This window comes from Amblyomma mixtum, chromosome 5 (genome assembly GCF_055824585.1).
Source record: "Amblyomma mixtum isolate Tamu chromosome 5, ASM5582458v1, whole genome shotgun sequence".
Classification (NCBI taxonomy): domain Eukaryota; kingdom Metazoa; phylum Arthropoda; class Arachnida; order Ixodida; family Ixodidae; genus Amblyomma; species Amblyomma mixtum.
Window position 1 is genome coordinate 97589327 of NC_143016.1, and position 26571 is coordinate 97615897.

Here is a 26571-nt window from a genome sequence, read left to right on the forward strand (position 1 = left end):
CACCATCTAGCCCAAATTGACATTCTTTTAAACACCTGTCATATTCGGCAATATTCAGCACATTAACTGCTGCATACTATTAGTTTCCTTAGCATCCAAGCAAAGGCCAGAAGTGACGAAAATACACAGGACTGGCCACTTGTGCTAATGCCAGCCTTGACCACTGCAGATGATTAAGTGACATGGCAACAATGCATACACGGGCAGTGAAGTTAACATCAGTGACTGGTTTCTGCATGTGCTGCATAGCAGTAAGTCGTATGAAGAAACTAAAAGAACTAAGGCTTATTCTGTACTCCTTTAGGACTGATGAGATTGGAATTGGCCATATTGGTGAATTGTGCAGTCGGAACCTGTGTCGCCGTCCTCTCATTGTTTGAGCAGTAGTAGGCTAATCTGGCAGTGGAACTTGCTCATGAACCGCACGTTTAAGATCTCTCTGTCAGGCATGGCAGCGCAGCATGTAGTCTCATAAAAAACTTGCTCATAATACAACGGCCGATGACATGCTTTTAGGTGAGTGCTTGTCATCATCATCATCATCAGCCTGACTTCGCTCACTGCAGGACAATCCCATATCTCTCCAATTAACCCTGTCCTGTGCCAGCTGCAGCCACCCTATCCTTGCAAACTTCTTCATCTCATCTCTCCATCTAACTTTCTGCCGCCCGCTTGAGTAGCACAAAGTAACTGGGCATTTCAAAAAGTGTTTCCTGCAGGTCTACTCTTTACTAACAGCTTCATCATTTAAGGAATGTAAATTCAGGAAAATACGATATATGGACCGCCAGCTTTGCTTGGCACTGGTGTTGTGCATATCACACTGTTGGGAGGTACTTTTCCCTTTATCAAAAGGGAACCAAGTGCAAAAATGAAGAGATGACACTGGTTAGGATCCATGTTGGATAAAAATTACAAAATGTGTTGTAGGCAGTGAGATTAATGTAAGTAACTCATTTATTTGTTTTGCCTTGCTCGTGCTTGTTGCCTTTTACAGTGCTATTCTTTCCTGAATACTCATTTTAATGAGTCAAAAATAAAGAATGGGCTGAACCATGAAAAGGTGCAGAAGTATAATGCGTACTTACCATGCGCTCAGACCAAGCTTAGTTCACGTGACAGCAGAATCTGTTCACCTGTATTTGTGCTTGGAGCACTCATTTTTCGTGTTTAATGTACAGTGGAACCCCGATTATACGACGTTCAGGGGACCGCGCGAAACCGTCGTATAATCCGGGTGTCGTATAATCGAAAATCAAAGAATGCGGCCAGTGGCGCTCGGCCTTGCGCCGAAAACTGTTGACCGGCTTCAAGCCCGCGGCAAGTACGCCAATCAGATTAAAAAAGACAAAACCCAGCATTTGTTTGAAACAGATTTGCAAAAAAAAATCTTTATTACCGTTTAAAAAAAATCGGTATTTTTTTTTTTTGCACCTTTGCCCAACCTCGGCGCATCAACTTTCTTTCAAGGGCTGCCACGTCCGGCAGTAGGTCGCCAACATCGTCGCGCGCGCAAGCAAAGCGCCGGATGTTGTTGACGCTCTGCAACACGTCCGCGTAACTAGGAATGGGAGCCCAAACCTCTGCATCGTTGTCCACTTCCTCTTCGTCGGAAGTTTTATTGTGGGGCACAAGCATCCATTACTTCCATTACAAAAAGCGCCGTGGACGCCGCTGTCCTCGCTTGGGCGAGCGCGGCCTCGCCCGCTTATCTGTTTTTTCATCAGCGTCGGCTCCTGCGGACGCATCTGTTGCATGCGACCCACGCGCGTCTTATCTTTTCTCTTTATCTTTCCTCTGATCTTTTAACTCTCCTCGGCAGCGGTGGTGGCTTGGCTCACGCCAGTAGGCGGGCCCGTGCGCTTTCCTTTTCATCCTTCTCTCAGTCGCAACACGCAGGCCGCGCCTCCTTGGGACTCCGACTGCACAGGCTCGACGAAAAAGAGAGCAAGTGCACTTGGCGGCCTCGGCAACGCTCTCTTCCGCGCAAAAACGGGGGTGCTTAGATTCGCATGCAAAGTTTTTTTTTTTTTTCAGAAATTTTTTTCGAAAATAGGGGGGTGCTTAGAATCGCGAAAATACGGCACATCCCGGCCTGCGTTTGCTGACGACCTTTTTTGGCGGACGGTACGAGCCAGCCGTCGTACGAAGCGGGGTCCTTCTAAAATTTGCGTCGTATAACCGAGGTTTTTAATGCATTGTCTCTATGGGGGTTTTGCCGGGACCGCACAAATTCGTCGTAAAATGCGGGTCGTCGCATGACCGGGGGACGTATAATCGAGGTTCCACTGTAGTTCCATCTTTAATTACTACATTCACTTATGTCTGTAAGTTGCCTTTATAGTGTGTTATGTAGTCTGTAGACTAAAGATGCTAGATTCCTGTTAGGAATGTTTGGGGCTATCATCATTATCAGTAGTGCAACTGCTTCGACATGCGAGGGCTTCAGATTAATGTTTTTTTTTTTTTTTACTACAGGGAAAATGGCATATCAAGATGTATCATTTTTATTTTTCTGCTCTTTGCTCAATGACATTGCCATTTTATGTGCTATGCTATTTTTTTTTTTTTATTCAAGAAAATTTAGACAACACAGTCAGTGCCTTGGTGCAGAGGGCAAAAGGCGAAAATCAATCCGCCTGACTGGGCCCTAAGCACCACTCGAACACAACAGCAAGGGGCACATACATGCACATACATAAACAATATAATGATCACAGTGCAAATGTTTATGCAACACAACTTCCTAATAGAAACATTCATTATATTCTTATTAAGCAGAAAACACGTCTAAAAAAAATTACAGGAAAGGACAGTGCAAGAGCATAGATCAAAAATATGTATGGAAACTAATAGTATACCTAGAAAAACAAAAGAAAGAAGAAAAAAAAAACACAAAACAGAGCAGTGCAAGGGAAGATACAGATCCCACATATATATAGAAACTAACTGTGTACACAAAAATAAAACAAATGTGCGATCAATAGAAAGATGTAAGCAGAAAAAAAAATTATAGTGCATTTTCCTGAAAATAAATTTTCGCCCGCTTACGAAAAGCAAAGAGAGAGGAAGATTTCTCCATAATATCAATTAAGTCGGGATGGGAGATCAAAAGGTTTGGGATTTGCCAGTTTAAAGACTGCCTACCATAGTTTGTTCTGTTTCTTGGTTTCTGTATTTTGGTGTGCCTGAACTCATATCGTGTTTGATCAGTCGTGTATTTAGAAAAAAATTGTTGACGATTGGCTACGAGTTCCAAGAATGCCACCTGGGACAGTCGCTCATAATATAATGTTTGTATAGGTAGTATTTGGTTTTTGCTGAAGTAGGAAGATGTGGAGTCATATCTTGATAAATTTTGGATAAAGCGAATAGATTTCTTTTGCAATAAAAAAAGGCTTTCAAGATTTTCTTTTCCAGTGACTCCCCAGATAAGCAAACAATAGCGCAACCTTGAATGAACTGCACTGAAATAAAGCTGGCGCCTTAGCGGGAGCGGTAGAAATGGGCGAAGCCTGTTGAGCATTCCAATGCATTGTGCTATCTCACCTCATGGCTTCCTGTACTAATTTATCTTTTGTCCCCATCATGTCTATCTGTATTCTCACTCTCAAAAGCAAGAATTTCATCTCTGACACAAAGATGGGGCTTTTCTGTTTTGACAGCTTTACTGATAGACAGAGCTTGACAAAAGATGTTCAACTTCAATGTTTTTTCTTTCTTCCTTTTCTCCAAGGTCGATGTCATATTTGACTTCTTGCCTCGATCAGAGTCTGTCAATGACCAGGTGGCCCCGTCGGCATTCAAGGTAATCAACAGCATTTCTAACTGTGACTTTTGCATTGTGTAGTGTCATGGGCACTGTGCTATCACAAACCTCCTGCACTGTTTTTTGATACTTTGTGGCCATTATTTTGCTTTTAGACTGAAGGCAGTTATACAAAAGTGCACAAGAACCAAGCAGTTTAATAAAAAAAAGGGGGGCTATACTTAAAAACATTATTTTTGTATTCCTATAAGGATCTGAGAACACTGATGGATGGTTTTCAGTTTTAGCATGGCTCTTTGCTGCTTTGTTAGCGCATTAATTAACATTCTGCCAAGGACCTTAGTATTGCTGTAGCGTAGAAGCTGTGCCACTGCCTTCTGTGTTGCTTGCTCGTTATCCTCATAGTTGCTGTCACATTTTCTTCAGAGGTGCTGTAAGAACACCCTGATGTTGTAAGCGGCCTCTCAGTCGGATGTTTTTGGGTACTGGCCGGTGAATCATCATCAGTTTTGCGTAACTCATTCCTTCTTGGAAAATAACATTTGCCCGGCCAAGATTGCTTAAGTTGCTAGCGGGCTTGCATGAGAAGCAGTTCGTTACTAGCCAAGCCTCCTTCACTCATTGGTTTAATGCAAGAAGCACTCACTCAAGGTCAAGAAATAATATTGAAAAAAGTCTGAAAGGAAATTCGCGGCTGTCGACCATCTGTAATGATTGCTGCCAAAACCCGAACATAGCTGTAGGGCCTTGTTTGGTGTTCCTGCTTCTGTATATTCCAAGATGGTTATCTAGCAAGGATCAGTATTTTTGTTCACTTTAAAAGCAATAAATCCCTGAGGTAATTTTAATTCAAGAGAGGTTTCGTACAGGGCTTCAGACGTTCCCTAATTACACAAGGTAACCTGCCTAATTTTCATTGGCGGGGTGTTTCTGCTTGTACTTCTGTCAAAGTATGGTTGTCGTGGCTAGAATTGAGCCGGATAACTTACGTGTACATGCAACTCTGTAGCCAGTCAGGCACTGGAAAAAAGAAAGTTTGCAAGCAAGCTTTCCAGTATTTATCTAGATATAGCAAATAGTACAGTCAGCAGAAAAAAATACAGCAAGCAACATTTGAATATGATTTCATTCTTGCATGCATATAATGACCCATTGCTTAAAGGTAGCAAACATTTTTTGGATTGTATATTTAGTTGCCAAGTCTTCTTGGGAAAAAAAACATATGCCTTGCATAGGTACTGCTTCTTATATGGCTTGCATCAGAGATCAGAGATTAAAAAAAATGGTTTTAGTGCAAGGGACATGCACTTTATCATGTTTTGCAGTTTGTTAAAAAGTAGGTAAAAGGACAATTAAGCCGTTGGCCAAATATGAATGAGAACTAAGATAGGGCTCCACACAATGGCTGTGTGTTGACTTCTTTCGCTTTACCATTAAACAGTAGAGTCGAAGTGCCTATCTGTGTCAATTGGTTTGATGAGGACCTGTTTCTGTCATCATCAGCCCGTGTACGATTATTGGGTCGTGTGATATTAGACAATGCAGTTCTAAATTTCATAGGTAGCATCGCTGACACTTTGCCCGCTTGTAGTGCAAGCGAAAGAGCCTGCCATTTTTCCAAACTGCGCATATAAAGGAAGGCCGCTGACGGAAGCCTGCCTGTCCTGGGAGGCGCATCAATTGGAGGATGTGGAGGCAGCCATGCGTGGAATGGGGTCTGGTGGGGGAAACGGAATGTTTGCTCACTGTTGCATGGCCGCATTGGAGAGGAGGCGGCCCTGGGCCGGCACTTCCCAATTGTTTACTGTGTGGCACAATCGGTGGCGCAATGAGCCTGCCTCACGGGCACCGCAAGAGGTTTGCCCTGTACTCGTACGTGTGCGTCGATGCTGGGAGCACGTACGCCGAGCGCCTGGTGCATGTGAGGCGGCTGCGTGTGGACAGGTGCAGATGTGGAGGTGACGTGTGGGTGGGGGAGAAGGTCTACGTCTGGACCCGTTGTGCAGGTCCCAAAGTGTGCGCTGCACTGGTGAGCCTGTTTAACCGAGCTTCAACTGACGGGTGTGCTGATGCTGTTTATTATTTCAAGAGGAAGCTTTGCTTCTGGGCCAAACTTTAGTCTTATTAGATATGTGAGCAATGCAGAAATGATCGTATTAAGCAAGCGCTTCACCAGTCTGGATGAAATCCGTTGCATTTAATGGAAACAATAAGACGCTGATGGCTGATAAAAGCTGAGTTTTGATTCGGTCTCTAGGTCTTCCAAATGCTCTACTTTGAAGACAGAAATAGGCGTCCTTTTTATGCCAGGTCTCGTTGATGAAAAACGAAGCTTAAATTTTTTAAAATTCTGTGGCTCTTAATGAATGTTTCTTGAAAGAAACCAAAACCCTAAATTCAACCTTTTTAATCAGTCACTGCAGTTTTTCTATCAAATGCGGTGAATTTCGTCTTAAATCAGTGCATTGGTTGAAAGTGTTTCTGTGCATTTCGCATAGCTGAACAAGGAAACTGGAGTTTGGTTGCAGTATAACTTCTTTAAAATCAAACAAGGTGAACGACTGAGCCAGCTGCCTATGATGTCCTAGTCAGCTTCCTCAGGCTTTTGACCTATACCAAAAATGGAGTGTACTGCATGTTTACAATCTTTCCTTTTTGTCCAGTGTAGACTAAGTGCTTGAGATAGATGCTGTATCTGTAATTTCCGCCATGCCTATTTCTTTCCTGCTTTGGCTGAAGATGGTGTGCTAAACACAATTGCATGTTTTACTGAAGCTCAAGGTTTGATCCTCTCACTCAGTTTCTCACAGGTTTCAGTTGATTCTTTTGTATCATGCAACGTTTGGTTTTCTTGTTTCTATTTATGCTTGTTTTGTTTGTACAAAGCAAGTGTAATCTTAAAATGGTGAATTTACGATTGCCTTTGTAGCAGTCTGGTGAAAACTTTTTCTTTTCATTATCCCAAAAAAGAAAAAAATGCTACTTGGAGCTTCCTCATGTCTGAAATTTCAGGCAGTATCCGGAAACTCTGGGAAGGTGATTCAAGAGCCTAGTGGAAATCTATCATGTTTTCTGTTCCTTAGCCCTTGTGTGATAAACAGCTCAAGGAGACAGCAGTTAACCTTCAGTACCCAAATACTCAACTGCAAGTGGAAGATAGCAGGTGACGAACCCACCACCGGGATCACCTACCATTGTCATGATGATTGCACCATGACTGCAGTGAATAATAGACAGACTGTCACAAGCCCAGCACTGAAAATTCTCTTTATGCTTGTTGTGTGTAATCTTCCATCTGTAGCATGCGCTTTAACATTGTTCAACAGGGTCATTTCTGCAGGGTCGCTTATGGAGTCTACCTCACATATGTTGAAGAATGCCTGTTTTTTAGTGTCACATGCGTAAAACGGTGCTTCTTTCAAAAATGCTGCATGATGGATGGATGCTCTAAATTATGTGCAGGACCTGGAGGCTTCTCGGGAGAATGCCATCAATGGAGGAGAGGTGGAGGGCTCAATACCCGCCGTACCAGAAGACAAGGATGACCTCAGTGAATACAAGTTCCAGAAGTTTGCGGCCACCTACTTCCAAGGCACTGCCAGCCACCAGTACCAGCGGAAGCCCCTCAAGAATTCTCTGCTTCCCCTGCAGACGCAGGGTGACACTATGGTCAGTCTTGCTCACCTGCTGTCAGAGTTGTCCACTACTGTTGAGGCCAAGCCGACCTCTACTGTGCGGTATCAGGGAATTCAAATTTGTACCGAGTGGAACCCTCATTTGTTTTTGTAGCATCCCGAAGCTCTGTTTGAGCCACACTATGCTACAGATTTAGATTGGGTAGGTCTTTGATTTCCTGCTTCATTTTATTAAATTACATTGGTGCAAAAAATAGACGCTTTCATTCACACGGAGTACATACTTGCTTCCACAGTCTAATGCTACTTTATATTCGTTAACCTTGATGGAATGAAAATTATAGATGCAGTGGTATGGGCTGATTACAATGAGGGAAGGAGATTATGCCGGAGGAGGGGAAGGAATGGACAGAGACTAACAGTGCCGTACATTTGAAGGGTATCACAACTTTCAGTGCACCTCTCTGACAATTATTGGGCTTCACTTGTCTTAACAAGCTGTAAGAATAATGGTACTTAAGACCTTCTTTTGCATTCTGCTGTTTTTACTGCCCCCTTGCCAGGTATTTCACACATACCTTCAATATCTCAGTGAACAACTATGTAACCCTGGTTGCAGGCTGCCTTGGCACTATGGATCACAATCCTGCGGTTTATGGGTGACCTGCCAGAGCCAAAGTTCCACACAATGGACAGGGTACGTTTCTTGCTGTCTCTTATCATTTGGTGCATGTCTTCTTTGCCTTCCTTTCTTCGTAGCAGTGAGTACTGAAAACATGCAATTCTTAACGCAGGACAACTCATCTGTGATGAGCAAAGTCACTGCAACCTTGGGCCGGAACTTCATCAGGACTAAGGACTTCCGCGAAGCACAGATGATGGGTGTTGACACGGTAAGGGCATGAAAATCTGAGAAAGTTGTGTGATGTTAATTTCTTTTCCGTTATTGACATGAATTTAAATTTAAGAGATGTTGGTGTCTAGAAATAGCGTCATCTGTCTCTTTTCATGCAGATCTGATACCACATTTAATCACATAATAGATGTACTTTTCGTAAAAAAAAAAAAAAAAAGTAGCGATTCTCAATGGATGGTTTGAATGCGTTAGTAGCCAAACGTTCATTATATCAGGGGTAACACACAAAGTTTTGTTATATCCATGGACAGCCAGACGTTCGTTATTTCTGAGGTAACACACAGAATTTTGTTATATCCGAGGTTAGCATACGAAAGTTTGTTACATTTGAGGTGGCATACTTAGGTTTGGTATATCCGTGGTTAACACACTAAAGTTCATTATGTCCAGGGTGGCACATTAAGGTTCATTATATCTGAGGTAGTTTACTAAGTTCGTATAAGTCTAGGTATAAGTAAGTTAAGTAAGTGAGTGGGAGGTGTTTCTACTATAAGGGGTGAAGTTCATGCTGCGGGCAATAAAAAATTTCTTAAATTTTAATGACTAATGTGGGGGTGTGTATATTAAATAAAGTGCATTCGTTATGTTAGTAAATATATAAAAAGTCGAGGAGGCAAACAGCTTCCCATTCTTTTGGCCCCAGTCGGTTTGGTTGGTTTATGGGGTTTAACGTCCCAAAGCGACTAAGGCTATGAGAGACGCCGTAGTGGAGGGCTCCGGAAATTTCGACCACCTGGAGTTCTTTAACGTGCACTGACATCGCACAGTACACGGGCCTCGAATTTCTCCTCCAAAGAAATTCCAGCCGCCGCGGCCGGGATCGAACCCGCGTCTTTTGGGTCAGCAGCCGAGCACCATAACCACTGAGCGACCTCAGAACTGAACTGGGATGAAGAAACATGGCACACAGAGAATGAAAATACGCTACAAAGGTCAAAATGTCCTTTTTCTTACCTGCATTTCATATTTCTTTCGATGTGGATGTGGAAATGTGCTCTTCTTTTCAGAGAGAAACTATTGACACAGCTTAAAACAAACCAGCTGGAATCCGTTTGGTTGCAATACTGTTTTCTTTGGCTGCGCTCGGGTGGATGTCAATGAGTGATTACTCCCTTATTACAAATCTACTCCACCTTGGGGGATTCCCCTAAGCATTTGACCAACAAAGTTCCCACTTCGAGTTATTGATCTATTTGCTCTTGACCTACCATAAGCTTGCTGTCCCGGTTAGCTCAATTGGTAAAGCGACTGCCCTGGTGGTCCCGGATTCGAACCCCGGACCAGGATGAATTTTACTTACTACGATGCTTCTGAGAAAGCAGTTTAGCTTTCCTTTGTAGCCGTATGGATGCGCTCGGGTGGATGTCAGTGAGTAATTACTCCCTTATTACTGTTTTATACAACTCCAAATGGTCTTTTTTGGCTGGGTTCTGACCTCACAGAGTTTGATGTGAACTTGGAAACTGCCATGTGGTATCTAATCTTGCTTTGCAATCACTTTTCATCTCACGTCGCAGGACTCGTACACGAAGCAGAAGTCCCGCAGCATCCGCAACAAGCTGGTGTCGCTGACGCTCAAGCGCAAGAACAAGATCACGGAGGACGTGCGGCGCCACCTGCAGGAGGAGGAGCTGGCGGCCGACAACTACAGCCACTGGCTGGAGAGCCGGCCCACCTCCAACCTGGAGAAGCTGCACTTCATCATCGGCCACGGCATCCTCCGAGAGGAGCTCAGGTCAGCAGCTGCTGAGCGCGAGTTCATTTCCTAATCCTGCGTGTTTTGATGTGAACATGCCTTAATCTCACAGAGATTGCTTTGAGTGCAGTCCACTCACTGGTCACTTTATAGGTGAAAATTTCAGTATGTGGGACCTTTGCATATTGCCATGCATGGTACCAGCTAGCTTTTTAATATGCGTGGGAGTGTTAAAGCGTCATTCTTGTCACTTTTTAAATATCGTAGTCAATATTTGAAATAAAATTTTTCATTCTTAAATATTTTTTGCTGTTGCTGTACTGTGTAGCATGAATACGCTAAGTGGAGTAAAATTAAGAAACTCTTTTTTTCTTATTGTTTTCAATAAAACCAGTGAATCTTTGTTTTTTGCATACTTGTTTACGACATTGTGGAAACTGTTATGCTGTTTTTGCTTCAATGTGTGTCAACCATATCAGTTCAGAAAGCTTGATAAGGAGAACTGACCTACCCTTTGTCTTTTGTTCATGCATTAGAGCCTTGGAGCATTGTTGTCATGCAATACAAAGTTTCAATGAGCGAGGTTTGGGCAGAGAAGGACTTTTGCCTGAGAGCACTTTTGAGACTGAATGCTTAGTGCCTGGTTGGCTTAATCCTTTCATATGCATGTTTCATGAGCTGTTCCTTTTGAAGATGTTATCCTGGTTAGTTTAAGTGGTTATTTATGTGTATAGAAGTCTGGAACAATCATTTTGTGGTGGCTTTTCTGTTTTACAGGGACGAGATCTACTGTCAGATCTGCAAACAGCTGACTAACAACCCAGAGAAGAACTCTCATGCCAGGGGCTGGATCCTCTTGTCACTCTGTGTTGGCTGCTTTGCTCCTTCGGACAAGGTAAAAATGAAACCTTGGGTGAGATTATTCAAGCAGAAATGTCAGCATTGGTTGGCGCAGAAAACGGCCCATGTGCCGTAAAATGTGGCTCTATTTTTGGAACGGGCTGTAGAAGTGTGGTACTGTCATGTCTTTTTATAGGTTTGCACCATGGCAATTCTTTTATGCTTTTGTGTCCCAAATCTAGCCATGCAGTCCTTATCAGTGTGTAGTATCTTTCTTATCTTTTTCTGAAGATATATCTTATGTAGAGACATTAAATGTGTGATAAAATGCAATGCATCTGGACTTAGCATTCCCCATGTGCATCGCTAGACCAAAGGAATGGGCTGGTGTTGCAGCTAAACATTACATTTGTGTCTATGCTGTATAGATAAATCATTATGCTGGCCCATCTCTGATGTGAAACATTGATAAACAAGTGTGCGAGCATTTAAAATATTTCCATGTTGCCCCATTGCAATTATTGCTGTACACATCTAGGGCTGGTTCCAAGTGGTGTGCCTGTCTCACTGCAGTTTGTCAAGTACTTGCTCAACCTGATCCGGGAGGGCCCGCCAGGCTACGCGCCCTACTGCGAGGAGCGGCTGCGGCGCACTTTCATGAACGGCACTCGAGGCCAGCCACCATCCTGGCTTGAACTGCAGGCCACTAAGTCCAAGAAGCCCCTCATGCTGCCCATCACCTTCATGGACGGCAACACACGGACCCTGCTAGCCGACTCTGCCACAACTGCTCGTGAGCTGTGTGCGCAGCTCGCTGCCAAGATCGGACTGCGGGACCAGTTCGGATTCTCCCTCTACATAGCTCTCTTCGACAAGGTCAGATTTTGTGTGGTGTGGTCTTGTACTAAAATCTATGCGTGCATGTGTATGTCTGTGTACTCATGCATGTGCCTGTGTATGTGTCGGCTTTGGTCTACAGTGGCTGCAAATTGCATTAGTGATTTTCGTGCTCGTGCATTGTTGCTCATGCTTTGTTGCTCATGCTTTGTTGCTCATGCTTTGTTGCTCATGCTTTGTTGCTCAAGCATGAACAACTGCTCATGCAGTTGTTCTTGCTCTGAACCAATTATCCCCACTGCTGACATTTAAAAGCATGCAAAGCATAAACTTAGCTGACTGAACACTTTCCTGTACACTGTGAAAGAGCATGTCCTGTCACCCCTGTGATGTCATAGCCTACATGTTTGTGCTGGTGACAGGCAGGCAGTCAGTTCTTGAATCCCCCCCCCCCCCCCCCCTTTTTTTTTACCTTTACTTGGACATAAGCTGAGGAATAGAAGTTTCCCTCTCTCTCTGACTCTCTCGCTACTTTGATGGTGTTGTGAACATTCAGTTCTTGAATCCTATTTTTGTTGTGGAACTCTCGTGCGCATCACTGCCTTGATGGTGTTTGTCATGTAGGTGTCGTCGCTGGGCAGTGGTGGGGAGCATGTGATGGACGCCATCTCGCAATGTGAGCAGTACACCAAGGAACAAGGGGCGCAGGAGCGGAACGCCCCCTGGCGGCTCTTTTTCCGCAAGGAGATATTTGCACCATGGCATGACCCCACGCAGGACCCAGAGGCCACCAACCTCATCTTCCAGCAGGTGGTGCGTGGCATCAAGTTCGGAGAGTACAAGTGTGACAAGGTACGAGGCTATTCACTCATTCATTCGTGTGCACGGACTTCTGCTGTGCCATGATGTGTGCCCATGGAAGTCCTTGAAAGCAAGAAGAGCAAATTCTTACTCAAGTTTTGAATTCACACTCTTTTATGTTAAACCAGATCTGCTGAGCTATGCATTCGTTCGTGAGCCCATGGCTTTGCAGAGATGATAGTTTTATTGCAAATACCAGAAAACAGATAATGTAGATGCGATTGCTGCGAATGAAATGCAGATGCGAATGAAATTTCTGTATTTTATATAAAATAATGAACAAAATGAAAGCACAGCTGTGTGTGTTCAATTCACTCAGGTGCCTGCACAGTTTGTGCATTTTCAGAGGCCGTAGCGATGCTGCTAACTTTTTCCGTTGCTTGACATTGTGTTGCATGCTTCAGCTTTAAGAAATGAACCTACTGCAAGGTTAAATGAGAATGTGGCCCTCAGTGTTGTCTGATGGGTTTGCTTTGCATGTTCTTGTGCTGTGAAAACATCTGACAAAGTTACAGTCAAAGCTACTTGTTGTCTAACTTGAGAATTAGCATCACCTGAAATGAATGCAGCATTAGATTAAGGGCACTAAATTGCTTAATGGGTGCATCATAGTTTAACCCTTTTGGGCACTGCTTGCCGTTTTTCTTCAGAAATTTTGTTCTTGCATCAAAATAGCGTTTGCAGGCCTCAAGAATCTGTCTAGTTTGAAACGGAAAAGCATGCATTTCCATGATACACAGTCAGTTGCCAAACTGCATTCAGTGGTCGTCAAATCTCAAATTCAGCAAAACCACTTTTCATCTCTAACAGACATTTCTTTTATAAAATTTGCGCCAAAATGGTCTTTTAGTACTGTGTTGTCATCTGTCACCTGAACAAAACTCTACATTGGACGAGACCCACTCTCTTTGAGCCACTCCTCTGTGAAGCAGAGCGCCACAAAACACATGACGAACTGTACTCGCCGTGAGTCAAAAATGATTGCTGGCTTGCAACAAACCTGACCCACCGCTGTTCATTGAGGGTTTAAGCAAAAACTGTCATTCAAGTGTGTACCCATTTGATGTCTTTTCTAAAGTAGCATTGTCTTGTCTTTGTGAACTCCTTTCTTCAGGAGACCTAGGGAGTGGCTTTTATTCTTTAATCACTGCGTGTCCAAAATTTATCTGTCGAGGTTGTAATTCTCCTGTGAAAACTACTGGCTATTTGGGCTCAACCAGCAAACACAAGGTTGGCATTTTTCGATAAATAATTTAACGTCGAAACTTGCCTTGATTGTATGGAATCGGTGAAAAACAGCAGTCGGCTGCGGCAGAATTTTCGTTAAGGTGAGAGTAGCAACAGATTCGGGAGGCTGCACCATCTGGCAAACTGCAAGGCAACCAGCGTCCCTGTTTGGAGCTGGGATGGGTCTTGCAGTTCCCCAGATGGCACAGCCTCTAAAGTCTGCTGCTCCTCTCGCTTCGATGATAATTCTGCTGCAGCCAACTGCAGTTTTTTGCTGATTCTGGATGGTCCAGGCAAGTTCCAATGTTCAGTTACTTGTTGAAAAACACTGACTATTATAAGCTACCTTGTGGTCAGCGGCGGAGCCAAAATAGCTAGTAGTTTGTGCAGAATTTTTTAGAACCTTGGCAGATAAATATGGAACGTCCTTTTAGTATAGATTATAGAGAGATTATAGTGGCTAAAATGATTAAAATAGTGACTAAAAGCGATTTCATGCTGTCGTATATCTTTCCTGTGTTATCACTGCAAGTGCATCCAAGAAGCGCACATTTCCAAAGGTGCTTATGCTTAGTCATCAGCAATACAAACACATTTCACAACATGTGGGAAGCAAAAAAGAATATAGTGGAGAAACTAAAGAAATGGATAAGTGCGAACTCTTACTAAAGTTGAAGTGTGTGGATTTTTAATAGGGGAGTAATTACTCATTAGCACGCACCCAAATACAGTCATATGGCTACAGAGGAAAGCCATACAGCTTTTGCAGAAATTGTAATTGAAGAAAAATTTATCCCAGTTTGGGGATCAACCCTGGAACCACCGCATGTCCAGGGCAGTCACTCTACCAACTAAGCTAACAGGATGGCTAGTAAATGACAGGGCGAGGTAAAATTTATCAATAACTTGAATTTAGTCCAATTATTGGAAACCCACAAGGAGGGATAAATTTCCCATCTTTTTCTTTTCTCTCCCCTTCCTATATTCAACATGTTAAAACAATACTATTGGGTTCTGTAATTTTAATAATTTTCTTTCTGCGGCTTTGAATGCTGGTGCACAGTGGGTAAATTTTCTAACAGGATGGTGCTTTCATCCACAAACTGCACTTACAATGCCGGATTTGTAGCTGCGCCCGTATAAAAATCAAAAATAAATTTCTTGGTTGTTATTTGCTTTCATTTGCCTTCCGAATTTACATTTTTTCTCTACCATACCGTACCAACACGTAATATTTTTTTTTTATTTTCTTGGCAGGAGGAGGACCTGGCCATGATAGCAGCTCAGCAGTACTATGTTGACCACGGAACGGAGGTCAACATGGAGACCCTGCTCGCCTTGTTGCCTACCTACATTCCTGACAACTGCCTCCAGGCCAGCGACAAGGCTCTGGAGCGGTGGGCTGGCCTGGTTGTGCAGGCATTGAACAAGGTTTGTCCAGACCCAAGTCACACATCTGCAGAACGATTTTTTGTCACTATGGCAAACAGAGAACATTGCCAGTGAACTGGGCACTGCTGTATGAAGCCAACCAGACAGGAAGTTCTGTCGAAATGTTTAGTCTTCAAACACATGTGGTCTACACATGTTGTAGGACTTGTTGCTGTATGCTTGCATGAAGGGAAGATTAAAATTTGTACGAAATGGTAGCCTCTGAGTGGCTATACCTAGCACTGGTACAGTAGTGCGCACAATGAACGAAGCTTATCTGCAGTGCATGAGTAGTGTTGCAGAACAAAGAAAGGGAAGTTTCAGAACTCTTTCTGGGTTTGAGATGGGGTGCTTCTGTATGAATGGCTCCACTCACACTTTTATCATTCCTGAAACCTTCTAGCTCCTGTCAGAAGCACTAATTTGCTGCTGATAAGCTTGGTGCACTCTGTGCCACTGAAAAATAAGCCGTGGCCTGCAGGCGACGAGCATAAGCAACACTGTCGTGCCTACTTGTGAAACAAGACACAGCTGTTCCAACTATTTCTCTGAATAAGTAAAATCTGGCCGCAGTTTTTTTCCTAACTGTCTTTGCATTCCTTTTGCAGAGCTACTTCTTCAGAGAGCGAGCTCCTCCGCTGCGGGTGAAAGAAGATGTTGTGGAGTATGCTAAGCTGAAGTGGCCTCTGCTCTTCTCGCGCTTCTATGAGGCACTCCGTGCATCAGGCCCACACCTGCCCAAGAATGATGTGATCATTGCCATCAACTGGACTGGTGTCTACGTGGTCGATGAACAGGAGCAAGTGCTGCTTGAGCTCTCGTTCCCTGAGATCACTTCAGTCGCCAGCCACAAGTGAGTTCACGTTGGTGCAGCATATGCATCTTGCTAAACCCAGGGGTGGAAGTGCTGCGCCAAATGCGCCATGCTGTGCCAATTTGATCTCCTGCGCCAAGCTGCGCCTGAACGGCAATTTACGCCCATTGCGAGTATACTGAGCCAAATTTAGCCGAGTGTTATCGTCGGCTGGGCAGCACTGGGCGCTCGTTACGAAACGGACGCAACCGCATTGGCATCGACAGTTTGGTTCGCACTTGGAGGAAGAAAAATTCTGGAGTACAGTATTCTAGGCACTGTATCTAGAGATAAACGGCGCTAAAACGGTGTCCTAGCGATAGGCCCGGCTGACTAGCGGCAAACCGAACCGACGGTTCGGTTGTTTAGGATTCCGGACACCTTGTCCTTCACAGGACAAGGTGTCCGGCCCGCGAATATAATTTTCTTTACCGGAGATAATTTAACAAACGAATTACGAACTTATACGTGGAGCTGCCAGGGAATGGACACCTACCCATCGTGCAAGGTACCATCGTGCTCATACCTCGCACGCATTTGATGTTGCTTTGGCTTGGCCTGGCCAGTTACGGGGTGACATTTTCACAGCGGCGCGGCCGGCGTCCCCTCTCTACTCGCACCTTTCACAGCCGTACACAGCAACACGTTCGCGCCGATTTTCCGCAGACTGCCTAGCATGCACCCGCGTGCACGCTGGAGCATTTTTTTTTTTTCATATACGCTTGGGTAATAAAACCTTGGTGCGCATTTATGTGAGGGCTCAAATTATGTGAGTACCTTCTTGTTGGTTTGGCTGCAGCAATTTTCCGAATTTTAAAATCCACCGGTTGGCGGGTATTGATTTTTTTTTTTTTCGGTCTTTACATAGTATATTCGAGATTCTACTGCTCTCTTTTGACGGTTTTGACGAACTGTCGCCGTTATTTTGTTTTCTTTTTTTCTGAACTAAAATTGATAACAGCTAATTTGCTGCAACTACTGTTTGTAGCAGCTGCCACATGTCTATTTTTTTTATGAACTCTAGCAAATATCTTTAGAACAATTTCAGTCCTTTTAAAGAATTCTGGCCTGTAGGATTGATGATCAGTATTTATGCAGTTTTTGGACGAGTTGCAAACAAAATTGCTCTCAGTCTCATTTAAATGTCGCCAGGCTGCTCCAAAAGTGCTCCGAAATAGCCTGCAAATTGCTCCAAACCTGCTCCGAAATGGGCCATTTGCTGCTCCAAAGCTGCTCCAAAATAAGACTTTTGCTGCTCCCATGCCTGCTCCAAAACGCTGGAGCCTGCTTCCACCCCTTAAGAACTGCCAAGATTTCTATGAGAAAGATTGCTGTTTTCAGAACCACAGAACTATGATTGCTGAACATGTTTTTCGGGTGTCTTAATCCTTCGAAAATTCATTCTGCAGGCTAAGAGCAATATATTTTTGGAATTGCTGTAATGAACAGCCTGCAGTAATATTAGGGCACAAGAAATGTTTGCCTAACTACTTCTAGAGCATGTAGTCACGGTAATTCCTGTTTAGTGACCAGGTTCTCACTTATGCAGGGTTGTCAGAAATGTGCATAATAAACTGAATGAAACGCTCTCTTCTCATCTGTGTGCGCAGGGGAAACCGTCCCTTCTTGCAGAGCTTCACGCTAAGCACTGTGCGTGGGGAAGAGTTCACTTTCCAGTCTCCCAACTCTGAGGACGTGCGTGACTTGGTCGACTTCTTTTTGGAGGGCCTGAAAAAGCGCTCAAAGTTTGTCATTGCCCTGCAGGAATACAAAGGTACATCCACAGATGTGTACGGGATTCATTTTTGGTTCAGAACTTTTGCCTGAGGCTATGCAGCCAGGTTTGTCCTGGCATATAGTGGGCAGCATTTTTGTGTACGCTTTCTATGTGCAATGGGCATAGATTTTTAATATTCGAGCCTGTGGTCGACGTGAGACATTGGATTGAAATCCTTTATTATTTCACATATCACGTTGCATTGAATTGTTTTTCGTGACCTGTGTCTTTTAGTATCGACTGCACTTTTTTGAGTGCGAATTTCAGGTAGTCATTCAATTCAGAATTTTGCAATGTAGTTAAGCTAGTAGGTTGGCTAAATTCTTCTTTCTCACAAAAGTATCGCTTATGTGTTCTTAGCATTGATAACTTAGCAGCTAAGTGCTGTTTTCATCTTAGTTTCTGTCGAATTCTGATCTGAAGATTGTCTGTACCTTGTTCTGAGTATCGTCCTGTTTGCAGGGGATGTGGCAAATTACTTAAGCTTCGAGCAGGGTGACCTCATCCTCCTGGAAGACAACATGTGTGGCGAAATTGTGCTCAGCAACAACTGGTGCACAGGTAAGCCCGTGCTGTAGTGACTCATTTTGCACTTTAGAAATTGTGCCATCAAAGGTGAAGCTGTCTGTACACCTTCTGCATTGGACACCATCAACAAGTGCGCAGCTGTGAGGTTCTTTGTAGAATGAAGCTGTTAACATTATTTGCAGAATTATTGAATAGTGGGGAAGATTATAATGCCTGATGGTCCCAAAAATTACGAAGATTTGTGGTTTAAACCTGATTGCTTAGACTCTGGTGTTCAGGAGAAGTAAAACGCCAAAAATCAGAGCTGAACCTGAGAAAACAGCATTAAAGGAAATAACTACCCAGTGTCCTGTGCTCCTATGGCTCTGCAATAATGGAAATCATTATGGAATTCGATTTGAAGGATGCAGTGCAGTGCGCCCCACCGCGGTGGCTCAGTGGTTACTGCGCTCGGCTGCTGACCCAAAAGACGCGGGTTCGATCCCGGCCGCAGCAGCTGAATTTCGATGAAGGCGAATTCTAGAGACCCAAGTACTGTGCGATGTCAGTGTACGTTAAAGAACCCCAGGTGGTCGAAATTTCCGGAGCCCTCCACTACGGCATCCCTCATAGCCAGAGTTGCTTTGGGACGTTAAACCCCAATAAACCACTAAACCAAACCGAAGGACGCAGTGCTGAGAATAGTTTCCAGGCACTAGGCTGAAAGATAGGATGTGTTAAATAGGATGTGAAGCTTAGACTATATATTGTGAGAAGATTTTAGAAACTTGAGTCATGTGCCACCTGAGAATTATGAATACAGACTACCGAGTAAATGGCTTAGATCTTAAAATGTGCATTTCTGCTACTCAGTTCATATTCGGTTGGAGAAAAAGATTCAAACCACTAAGTTTCTGTCAAGAAGAACTATGTACATGTGGATATCTGTCTGTTTCCATGCGGTAACTTGCACTTCTATGCATATCTCCTGCAAAAATGTCTCACTTCTTGTCGTTTTTCATTTCAAGATCGTAAATGTCCAAAAGACATGGCAGGTGCCTCAGAGCAAGCCCTTGGAATGTTTACAACAGCGGTTTTCCTTTTACCACTGTTCCAGGTCGAAATGAACGAACAGGCGAGAAGGGTGACTTTGCCTCCGACTATGTATACGTGCTGCCTGCATTATCCAAACCGCCAAACAACATCCTGGCCCTCTTCACACAAGATGGAGCAGAGAATGGCAAGAAGCTGTTCCAGCACACCCAGACCAATGGAGTTGAATCTCGGGAACACCCGCACACCCTGGAGGAATATGCTCTCGACTTCTTCAGGTAATGTGCCCATTGATGTCCACAGCTGTGCTTTGGTTTCAGAGGGAGAAGACATTAGCATATACACCAAAAAGTTGTATTTTATTCATCAGCAGTACCCAACATGGTTGTTTGGAAGGAAGTCTTTGAAGGCTAAGCATCTTATGTTATGTTTCATTCTAGAGTGGATTCCAAGAGAAGGCAAGCATAGCAGGAGGCAGCAGAGGGTCAGATGGGTGGATCAGATTGGGAAGTTCGTGGGGATGAGGCGGCATGACAGAGATGGAGAGATATGAAAGAGTTCTTTGTCCTGCAGTGGGCATAGCTAGGCAGATGATGATGATGATGGCAGATATGATTTTTGTGGCTAGGCAACAAGGACAGTTAGCACTCTGTGTGGCCAAATAAATCCTGTTTATCATCCAAATCAAACCCTTGCCAGATTTCTCTACCTCAGGAGCACTACTTTTTTAGCGATCCTGCATTGCACTGTGGTAGCAGCACGCATTTTTAAACTAGCAGAATAAAGCAGCGCATTATTTCTTTCTCTTTTCATTTTCTTTTTGTCGCTGTGCAATTTATTTGTAAGCGGTAGCCCACTTTTGAGACAAGCATTTTTTGCAGTCTGCTGCAAGAGTTTGGTATTTGCCGCAGCTTTAGCTTCCAAGTGGTGCCAAGTGGTTAATGGGAGGGTGCAGTTGCCACAGTGGCTCAGTGGTTATGGTGCTCAACTGCTGACTTAAAAGACGCAAGTTCGATCCCAGCCACGGCGATCACATTTCGACAGAGGTAAAATGCTAGAGGTCCGCGTACTGTGCAATGACAGTGCACATTAAAGAACACCAGGTGTTCGAAATTATCCAGAGCATTCCACTATAACGTCCCTAATATCCTGAGTCGCTTTGGGATGTTAAGCCCCGTAAACCAATGGCAGGGTGCTTTCTTCTTTGCTCTGCAGGCCCCTTCCCAAGAAGAGCCTTCAGCGTACACTGACCCTTTCATCTGCACGGCGGCGGGACGGAGAGCAGCTGTGGCGTCACTCGCGGGAGCCCCTCAAGCAGCCACTTCTCAAGAAGCTACTCAACAAAGAAGAGCTCAGCCAGGAAGCCTGCTTTGCCTTCAATGATATCCTGAGATGTGTTCACAGTCAACTTATCAACTTGACTTTTTCTACACAGAGAATTATATCCATGCATGTGCAATGCACTCATTATTGTCACGTCAAAGTAGTTGCAGAGTAAAAAAAAAATAAGGAAGTAATTCTTTTCATTTTCCTTCTTCCCGTCTTAGGCCGTGTGCCGTTGCACTGGAAAACTATTAATTTAAATACCAACTAGCCCTACAACTAACTCAGCTGCGGTAATTAAACAATGTAGGAATGTCATTACCTGAAGAATTTGTCAAGAAATACAACAAACCTCATGAAAATTAATCAAGCCATTGTCATGCTATGCTTTTTGCAAAGAGAGCTGTCGGGTCAAAAAACACTTGAGAAAACTGGCACTGGAGTTGCGCGAGCAGTTCGTGGCCGTGGCATTGTAGAGGCTGCCATATATTTAGTGTTTATGCATTTATTTTTCATCGCAGACACGTTGTTCTAGCGCGAGGAGAACTGTGATGGAACAAGATTTCCAGTGATACCGAACTTGTCGCGAGCTGCAGTGCAAAAGCGGAGGTATCGCGCATGGAAATCAGCCTTTTTCACAGAGATTTCAGCACTTTTTTTGCTGCCTGTAACAGAAACGTTTTTTAGGGTTACCTTGGGGCTGTTTCCGATCTAAATTTTTTGGATGTGATTGAAAAGGCTTTGTCATTTCCAAATCTGCTGGTTTGTAAAGTTCAAGTTTTTACAAGATTTTCTCAATTTGAACCCCACGTCTCTCCTTAACACAATATGCTTATGTGCTCCAAAGGGTACTGACTCTGTACAGAATTATTGACCTATATGACCTCAAAGTCACAGTACCTTGAGTCAGTTTCTTACATGAAGGGAAAAAGCAAAGCCTATTGGGAGAGAAGGATGCTTGTGAATAAGCACAGCAACTATACCGTCCCATACCTCTTTATGCCTTGTCCCTATTTTGATGTGATATGTAACAGCAGGAACTACTTGCTGGAGTACGCTGTCTAGAATACATTCAGTGCAACATCTTGCTGACATTTTTCTTGACTTTGGTTCACCTATTCTGAAGTATATGGGTGACCTTCCATCTAGAAGAACAAGGTCGGGCAATGAACTTACCGATCAGCTCTTCGAGGGCCCATTAAAGCATGTGAGTAGCTTTGCTGGTAACCAGTGGTTCTTTCTCTCATGTTTTTTTCTTTTTGTTATGATGAACAAAAATAAATAGTGAGGCCTGCTGACATGGGGCTTTATTAACAGCTGGCTTCGATGTTATTGAATACAATTATGCATATGACTTTTTTCAAAGGTTATTTCCCGGCTAGTGTTTTTATTATAATGATTTGTGCAAAGACCACATTGCAACAATCGCTAATTGCGGATCCACTCACAGACTTGAAATGCCATCATTGTGTGTAGCAGCAACTTTCTCTTATTGAAATAAATACTAAATTTATTTTGAAAATTTTTGCCATTCTATTAACTTTGTTATAACAACAGCTGATGCTCTAAAAGCAGACTGTACTTCAGCCTAAAAAAGAATCATTCATTTGTGCATTCTGCTCAGTAATTGACCATTAGTGTGGTGCATGACTGCATTAATTAGTGAAGTGACCAGGGTCTCACTTGGATGTCACTTCATTTGTTGCGGTATGCGAGTGTAGAGTTCACCTACAAAAGTGACTATATGAATGATTTGTAGATAATGCATTTTTTGACCACAGAGTGATTTGTATCAACATAGGCCATCACGATTTATTGGTCTTAATCTTTTTCCGCTAGGAAATACTAAGGGACGAGATCTACTGCCAAATCATGAAGCAGCTGACCGACAACAAAAACAGGTGAGAGACACTTTTCATGCCTATTTGTAAGCACATCAAGGAGTTTTCGCATGCTTGAAGACGTGCTAGCTAGCTCGTGCCCAAGCTGTAGCAGTGCCATTAAATTTTGCATGTCAGAGTTGAATTAATCATTACGACAATGATATTTACTATTTAAATTCACATGATAAAATTACATTAATCTTGGTTCACTTTATTCGAGCCAGTTGTGATGTTAACGCAGACCGTCTACGAGGGCAGTTCTCTTAAAGCAGGTCTTGGTGTTCAAAGCCATGCTAAATTATTTGCCATGTTGAATTAACACATTTGTGCTGTGCTTCAGTTGTAATCCAAGGGCTATGTTTTTTCATTGGCAGATAAATATTTTACTTGTCTCGGTATACTTAGATTTTTCATGAACTTCTTGAAGTGTTTTGACTATGGTGCTTAGGTGTATTAATTTATGAATTCAACTACCCTGTTTTTGCCAATTTGCAATTAGTAATTAGTCCAGCAAGAGCTACTTGCTAGCAACTTTTTCTCTGACACAGTGTTTGACACAGTGTTTGACACTGTGTTTGACACTGTGTTGACGCTGTGTTGACGCTGTGTTTGACACTGTGTTCATACATTAGTTGTTTTCGAGGTTTTCTTAGTTTAGAGAGCAGCGGCTAAGCGTGCCGCATTCTAAGGCTTGGAAGTAGCTAATACTCGTATACGAGAATAGAGAGGTGTCATAACGTGTTCACTTGCCTTTCATGGAAGACTCAGTGAGGAACGGGGCTGGGAGCTCATGTGGCTGGCCACAGGACTCTTCGCGCCCAGCCAGTCCCTGCTCAAGGAACTGACGCAGTTTCTCCGGACACGGGCACATCCCATTTCACTTGACTCTCTCCAGCGACTTCAGAAAACACTGCGGTTCGTATCTGATGTTGTTCTCTCTCTCCTTTCGAGCAATAGATGAAGATCTCCAGAGGATCCTTTGAAAATCTTCTGAAGGTCTGTCAGAAAGTTAGGATTGCATGCTGCACTTCTTTTTTGCCTTTTAGTCTAGATTTTGATGACGCCAGTTCAGATATTTTTCACCTCTCACTCACATGGATCCTGGTCAGTGTTATCATTGCAAGGATGGAAACTGCAGTTGGATTTACCATTTGTGCCTTTCATTATTCAGTACATTGTTAGTGGCTGTGCATGATTGCTATTTTTGTAGCACAGTATTTCAGAGACATGTAACAGAATGATTGAGTAAACTATCTTCTAATCAGTAAGCTCAAGATGTTGGTGTTGTTCTAAATGACTGCAGATTCTGTTCGAACTCTGTTCTTTAAAAGTGTTTCAACTTGTTAGGCTTTGCAAACACTTCTCTTTGCACTGCCTTTGCCGGAAAATAAATGATGTGAAGAAGGAACTGTGGCACTGTAGACACCTCTTTCAGACCATCATTACAAAAATAGGGTCATAAAATTCTGTCACGTCTCTTGTTGCAGCATGTATGAGAATCCCTATCATCAGCACTGCATAAAGAATGCTCTAGAAAATTCTAAAGTACTACCTGCAGTTGAATACTAACAGTGTGACATTACTGTTCTTTAGTTGCTTAAATTTGTCACTACATTACAATGCTAAATATATGGTTCGGTTTATGGGGTTTAACGTCCCAAAGCGACTCAGGCAATGAGAGATGCTGTAGTGAAGGGCTCCGGAAATTTCGACCTCCTGGGGTTCTTTAACGTGCACTGACATCGCACATTACACGGGCCTCTAGAATTTCGCCTTCATCGAAATTCGGCCGCCGCAGCTGGGATCAGACCCGCGGCGGCTGAGTTTCAATGGAGGCAAAATTCTAGTGGCTCGTGTACTGTGCAATGTCAGTGCACATTAAAGAACCCCAGGTGATCGAAATTTCCGGAGCCCTTCACTGAAAGAAGGCACCAACCTAGTGAACTCTCGTTTTTGCCAGCGACTTGTCTAAAAGGGGATGGGTGGGTATATTTAAGTAAGAAACAATGTGCTTATTGCTTTCTATTTACAACTTTGAAGCAACTAATTATTAATGTGAAATTGATTAATGGAAATGGTGGGTATGTTAGTTCAAATTTCTACTTGCTGCAAACTCTGCCGAGAAATCTTATAAATGGAATTATAGTAAAGGAAAGTAATTTTGAATGTCAAATGTCTCCTTTTCTTTCGCACAGCACTGGTCAGCGGAAGTACCCGCCACACTTGGTCGAAGTTGAAGCAATCCAGCACAAGACAACGCAGATCTTTCACAAGGTCTACTTCCCTGATGACACAGATGAGGTAAAATACCTCACTTAGTCCTTGCTTAGTGAAGCATTCAAAAAAGTACTGTTTTCAACCTTTTGTAGTCTCGCCAATTTCTTTTTTCTCAGAAGATGGTGTACAAACTCACCCGTCTTTCTGTTTCATGAACTGCGCAAAGGCATTTGAAGTGGACTCTGGCACACGGGCCAAGGACTTCTGCCTCAACATCAGCCAACGGTTGAACCTGAGAACTGCTGAGGGATTCAGCTTGTTTGTCAAGATAGCTGACAAAGGTGTGTGCCACCCGTTTTTTTACGGTGGCAGTAGTCGTGCATGCACTACATGCATGAAAATGAGGCACCCTTTTGCTATTGTTGTTTCCTTGGTTTTAATGTTTGCTGTTAGTTTGTGATAAGTCAGATGTGCCTGGACGCTCAAACTATTCAGTGACCCTCTTGAGCTTTGCAGAAGAACACCTGGTGTTCCAAAATAATCTGACTTTTGCATGCCATGTAGCCACAGGATTTATTACAGCTTACATGGTGGTTACTTTGAATTTTGTTATAATTTCCAATTCCAGAGCTTACAGTCAAGGTATATATATGCTAGTTATTGATTGTGATGTTAAGGCTAACAACAAAAGAATATTGCGGGGCTGAAGACCTGGCTGAAGGAAGGCAGGTTTTGTTATGGCTTGAACTAATGGCTTGTGGCTTGAATACTTGATCAAGCCATAAGTTCATAGCGTGTTTGCAAAGACAATTATATACAGGAAGCCTGGTTACAAGCACGTGCTCAATATTCTTGTTTCCATTTTATAATTGCTTAGCTTGGTCTCAGCCAACTATGTTAAAAATATGGAATATACCCGATTGCATAGCAGATAATTGCACCAAAGTCACAAAACTGGATGTAACTGTGTATGTCTTATTTACATGTCTCAGCCGTGTTTAGCTGCCGTCAGAAGTAAATGGAAGGCAATATTAATGAAAAAATTTAATCGTTGACCCCCCCCCAATTCATGCATCCTTGAATACATATGTGCAGCCTAATTGTGATTGTGCAAATTGCACTGTGCACCAACAAACATGAACATTATGCTTTAGATTTAAAGAAATTAAACTGTTTTGACAAAGTCGCCTTCCATTTACTTTTGAGGGCGAGTGTGCACTCATGCAACACAATGAAAGCTTCTGTGGTACTGAGCTTTAGCATTAATCTGCTTGCTTGTTGCTCAGCTTAAACGCACTGTTAAGCAGAATTTTGCAGTGTATAAGCACTGTTTATAAATATACCTTGTATATTTATAGTATATTTTTTTTTATTTTATATTTTATACAGAATACCCCTAAAGGCCCTCGAGAGGGTATTACATAGGGGGGGGCACAGGCAATTGAACAGAATAAAAAAAACACAAATATAAAACAAACAACAAAAGCACAAATAAGACACACTGGATGAAATAAGTAAGCAAAAGAATCAATCAAAAGCACAAATAAGACACTTTGCATGACATATAAGTAAGCAAAAGAATCAAAAGAATGGCAGCGCGGCAAAGAACGAAGATTACTGCATTATTAAAATTATACAAACAGAACACTAATACAATGAATCTTTTTAGTAACAAACCCTGCAAAAAAGGAAGCCATGAACAAATAAAATAACAATGTATGCGAAGAGTTAAGCAGTAGTTATTGA

The 26571-nt window shown here is 43.1% G+C and overlaps 1 protein-coding gene across 1 annotated transcript in view; it reads left to right on the plus strand.

Moving 5' to 3' along the window:
* The window catches only part of ck (unconventional myosin-VIIa ck), a 137584-nt gene that overhangs the window by 100405 nt on the left and 10608 nt on the right, over positions 1-26571 (plus strand). The window contains exons 20-38 of the mRNA XM_089545638.1: positions 3737-3808; positions 7232-7438; positions 8024-8101; positions 8199-8297; positions 9838-10055; positions 10794-10911; positions 11430-11732; positions 12318-12545; positions 15039-15212; positions 15821-16065; positions 17676-17839; positions 18305-18403; positions 19467-19680; positions 20618-20784; positions 21841-21932; positions 22565-22626; positions 23371-23523; positions 24804-24909; positions 25052-25166. Coding sequence (XP_089401764.1) covers positions 3737-3808; positions 7232-7438; positions 8024-8101; positions 8199-8297; positions 9838-10055; positions 10794-10911; positions 11430-11732; positions 12318-12545; positions 15039-15212; positions 15821-16065; positions 17676-17839; positions 18305-18403; positions 19467-19680; positions 20618-20784; positions 21841-21932; positions 22565-22626; positions 23371-23523; positions 24804-24909; positions 25052-25166 — 2914 coding nt within the window. The remainder of the gene's footprint in view (positions 1-3736; positions 3809-7231; positions 7439-8023; positions 8102-8198; positions 8298-9837; positions 10056-10793; positions 10912-11429; positions 11733-12317; positions 12546-15038; positions 15213-15820; positions 16066-17675; positions 17840-18304; positions 18404-19466; positions 19681-20617; positions 20785-21840; positions 21933-22564; positions 22627-23370; positions 23524-24803; positions 24910-25051; positions 25167-26571) is intronic.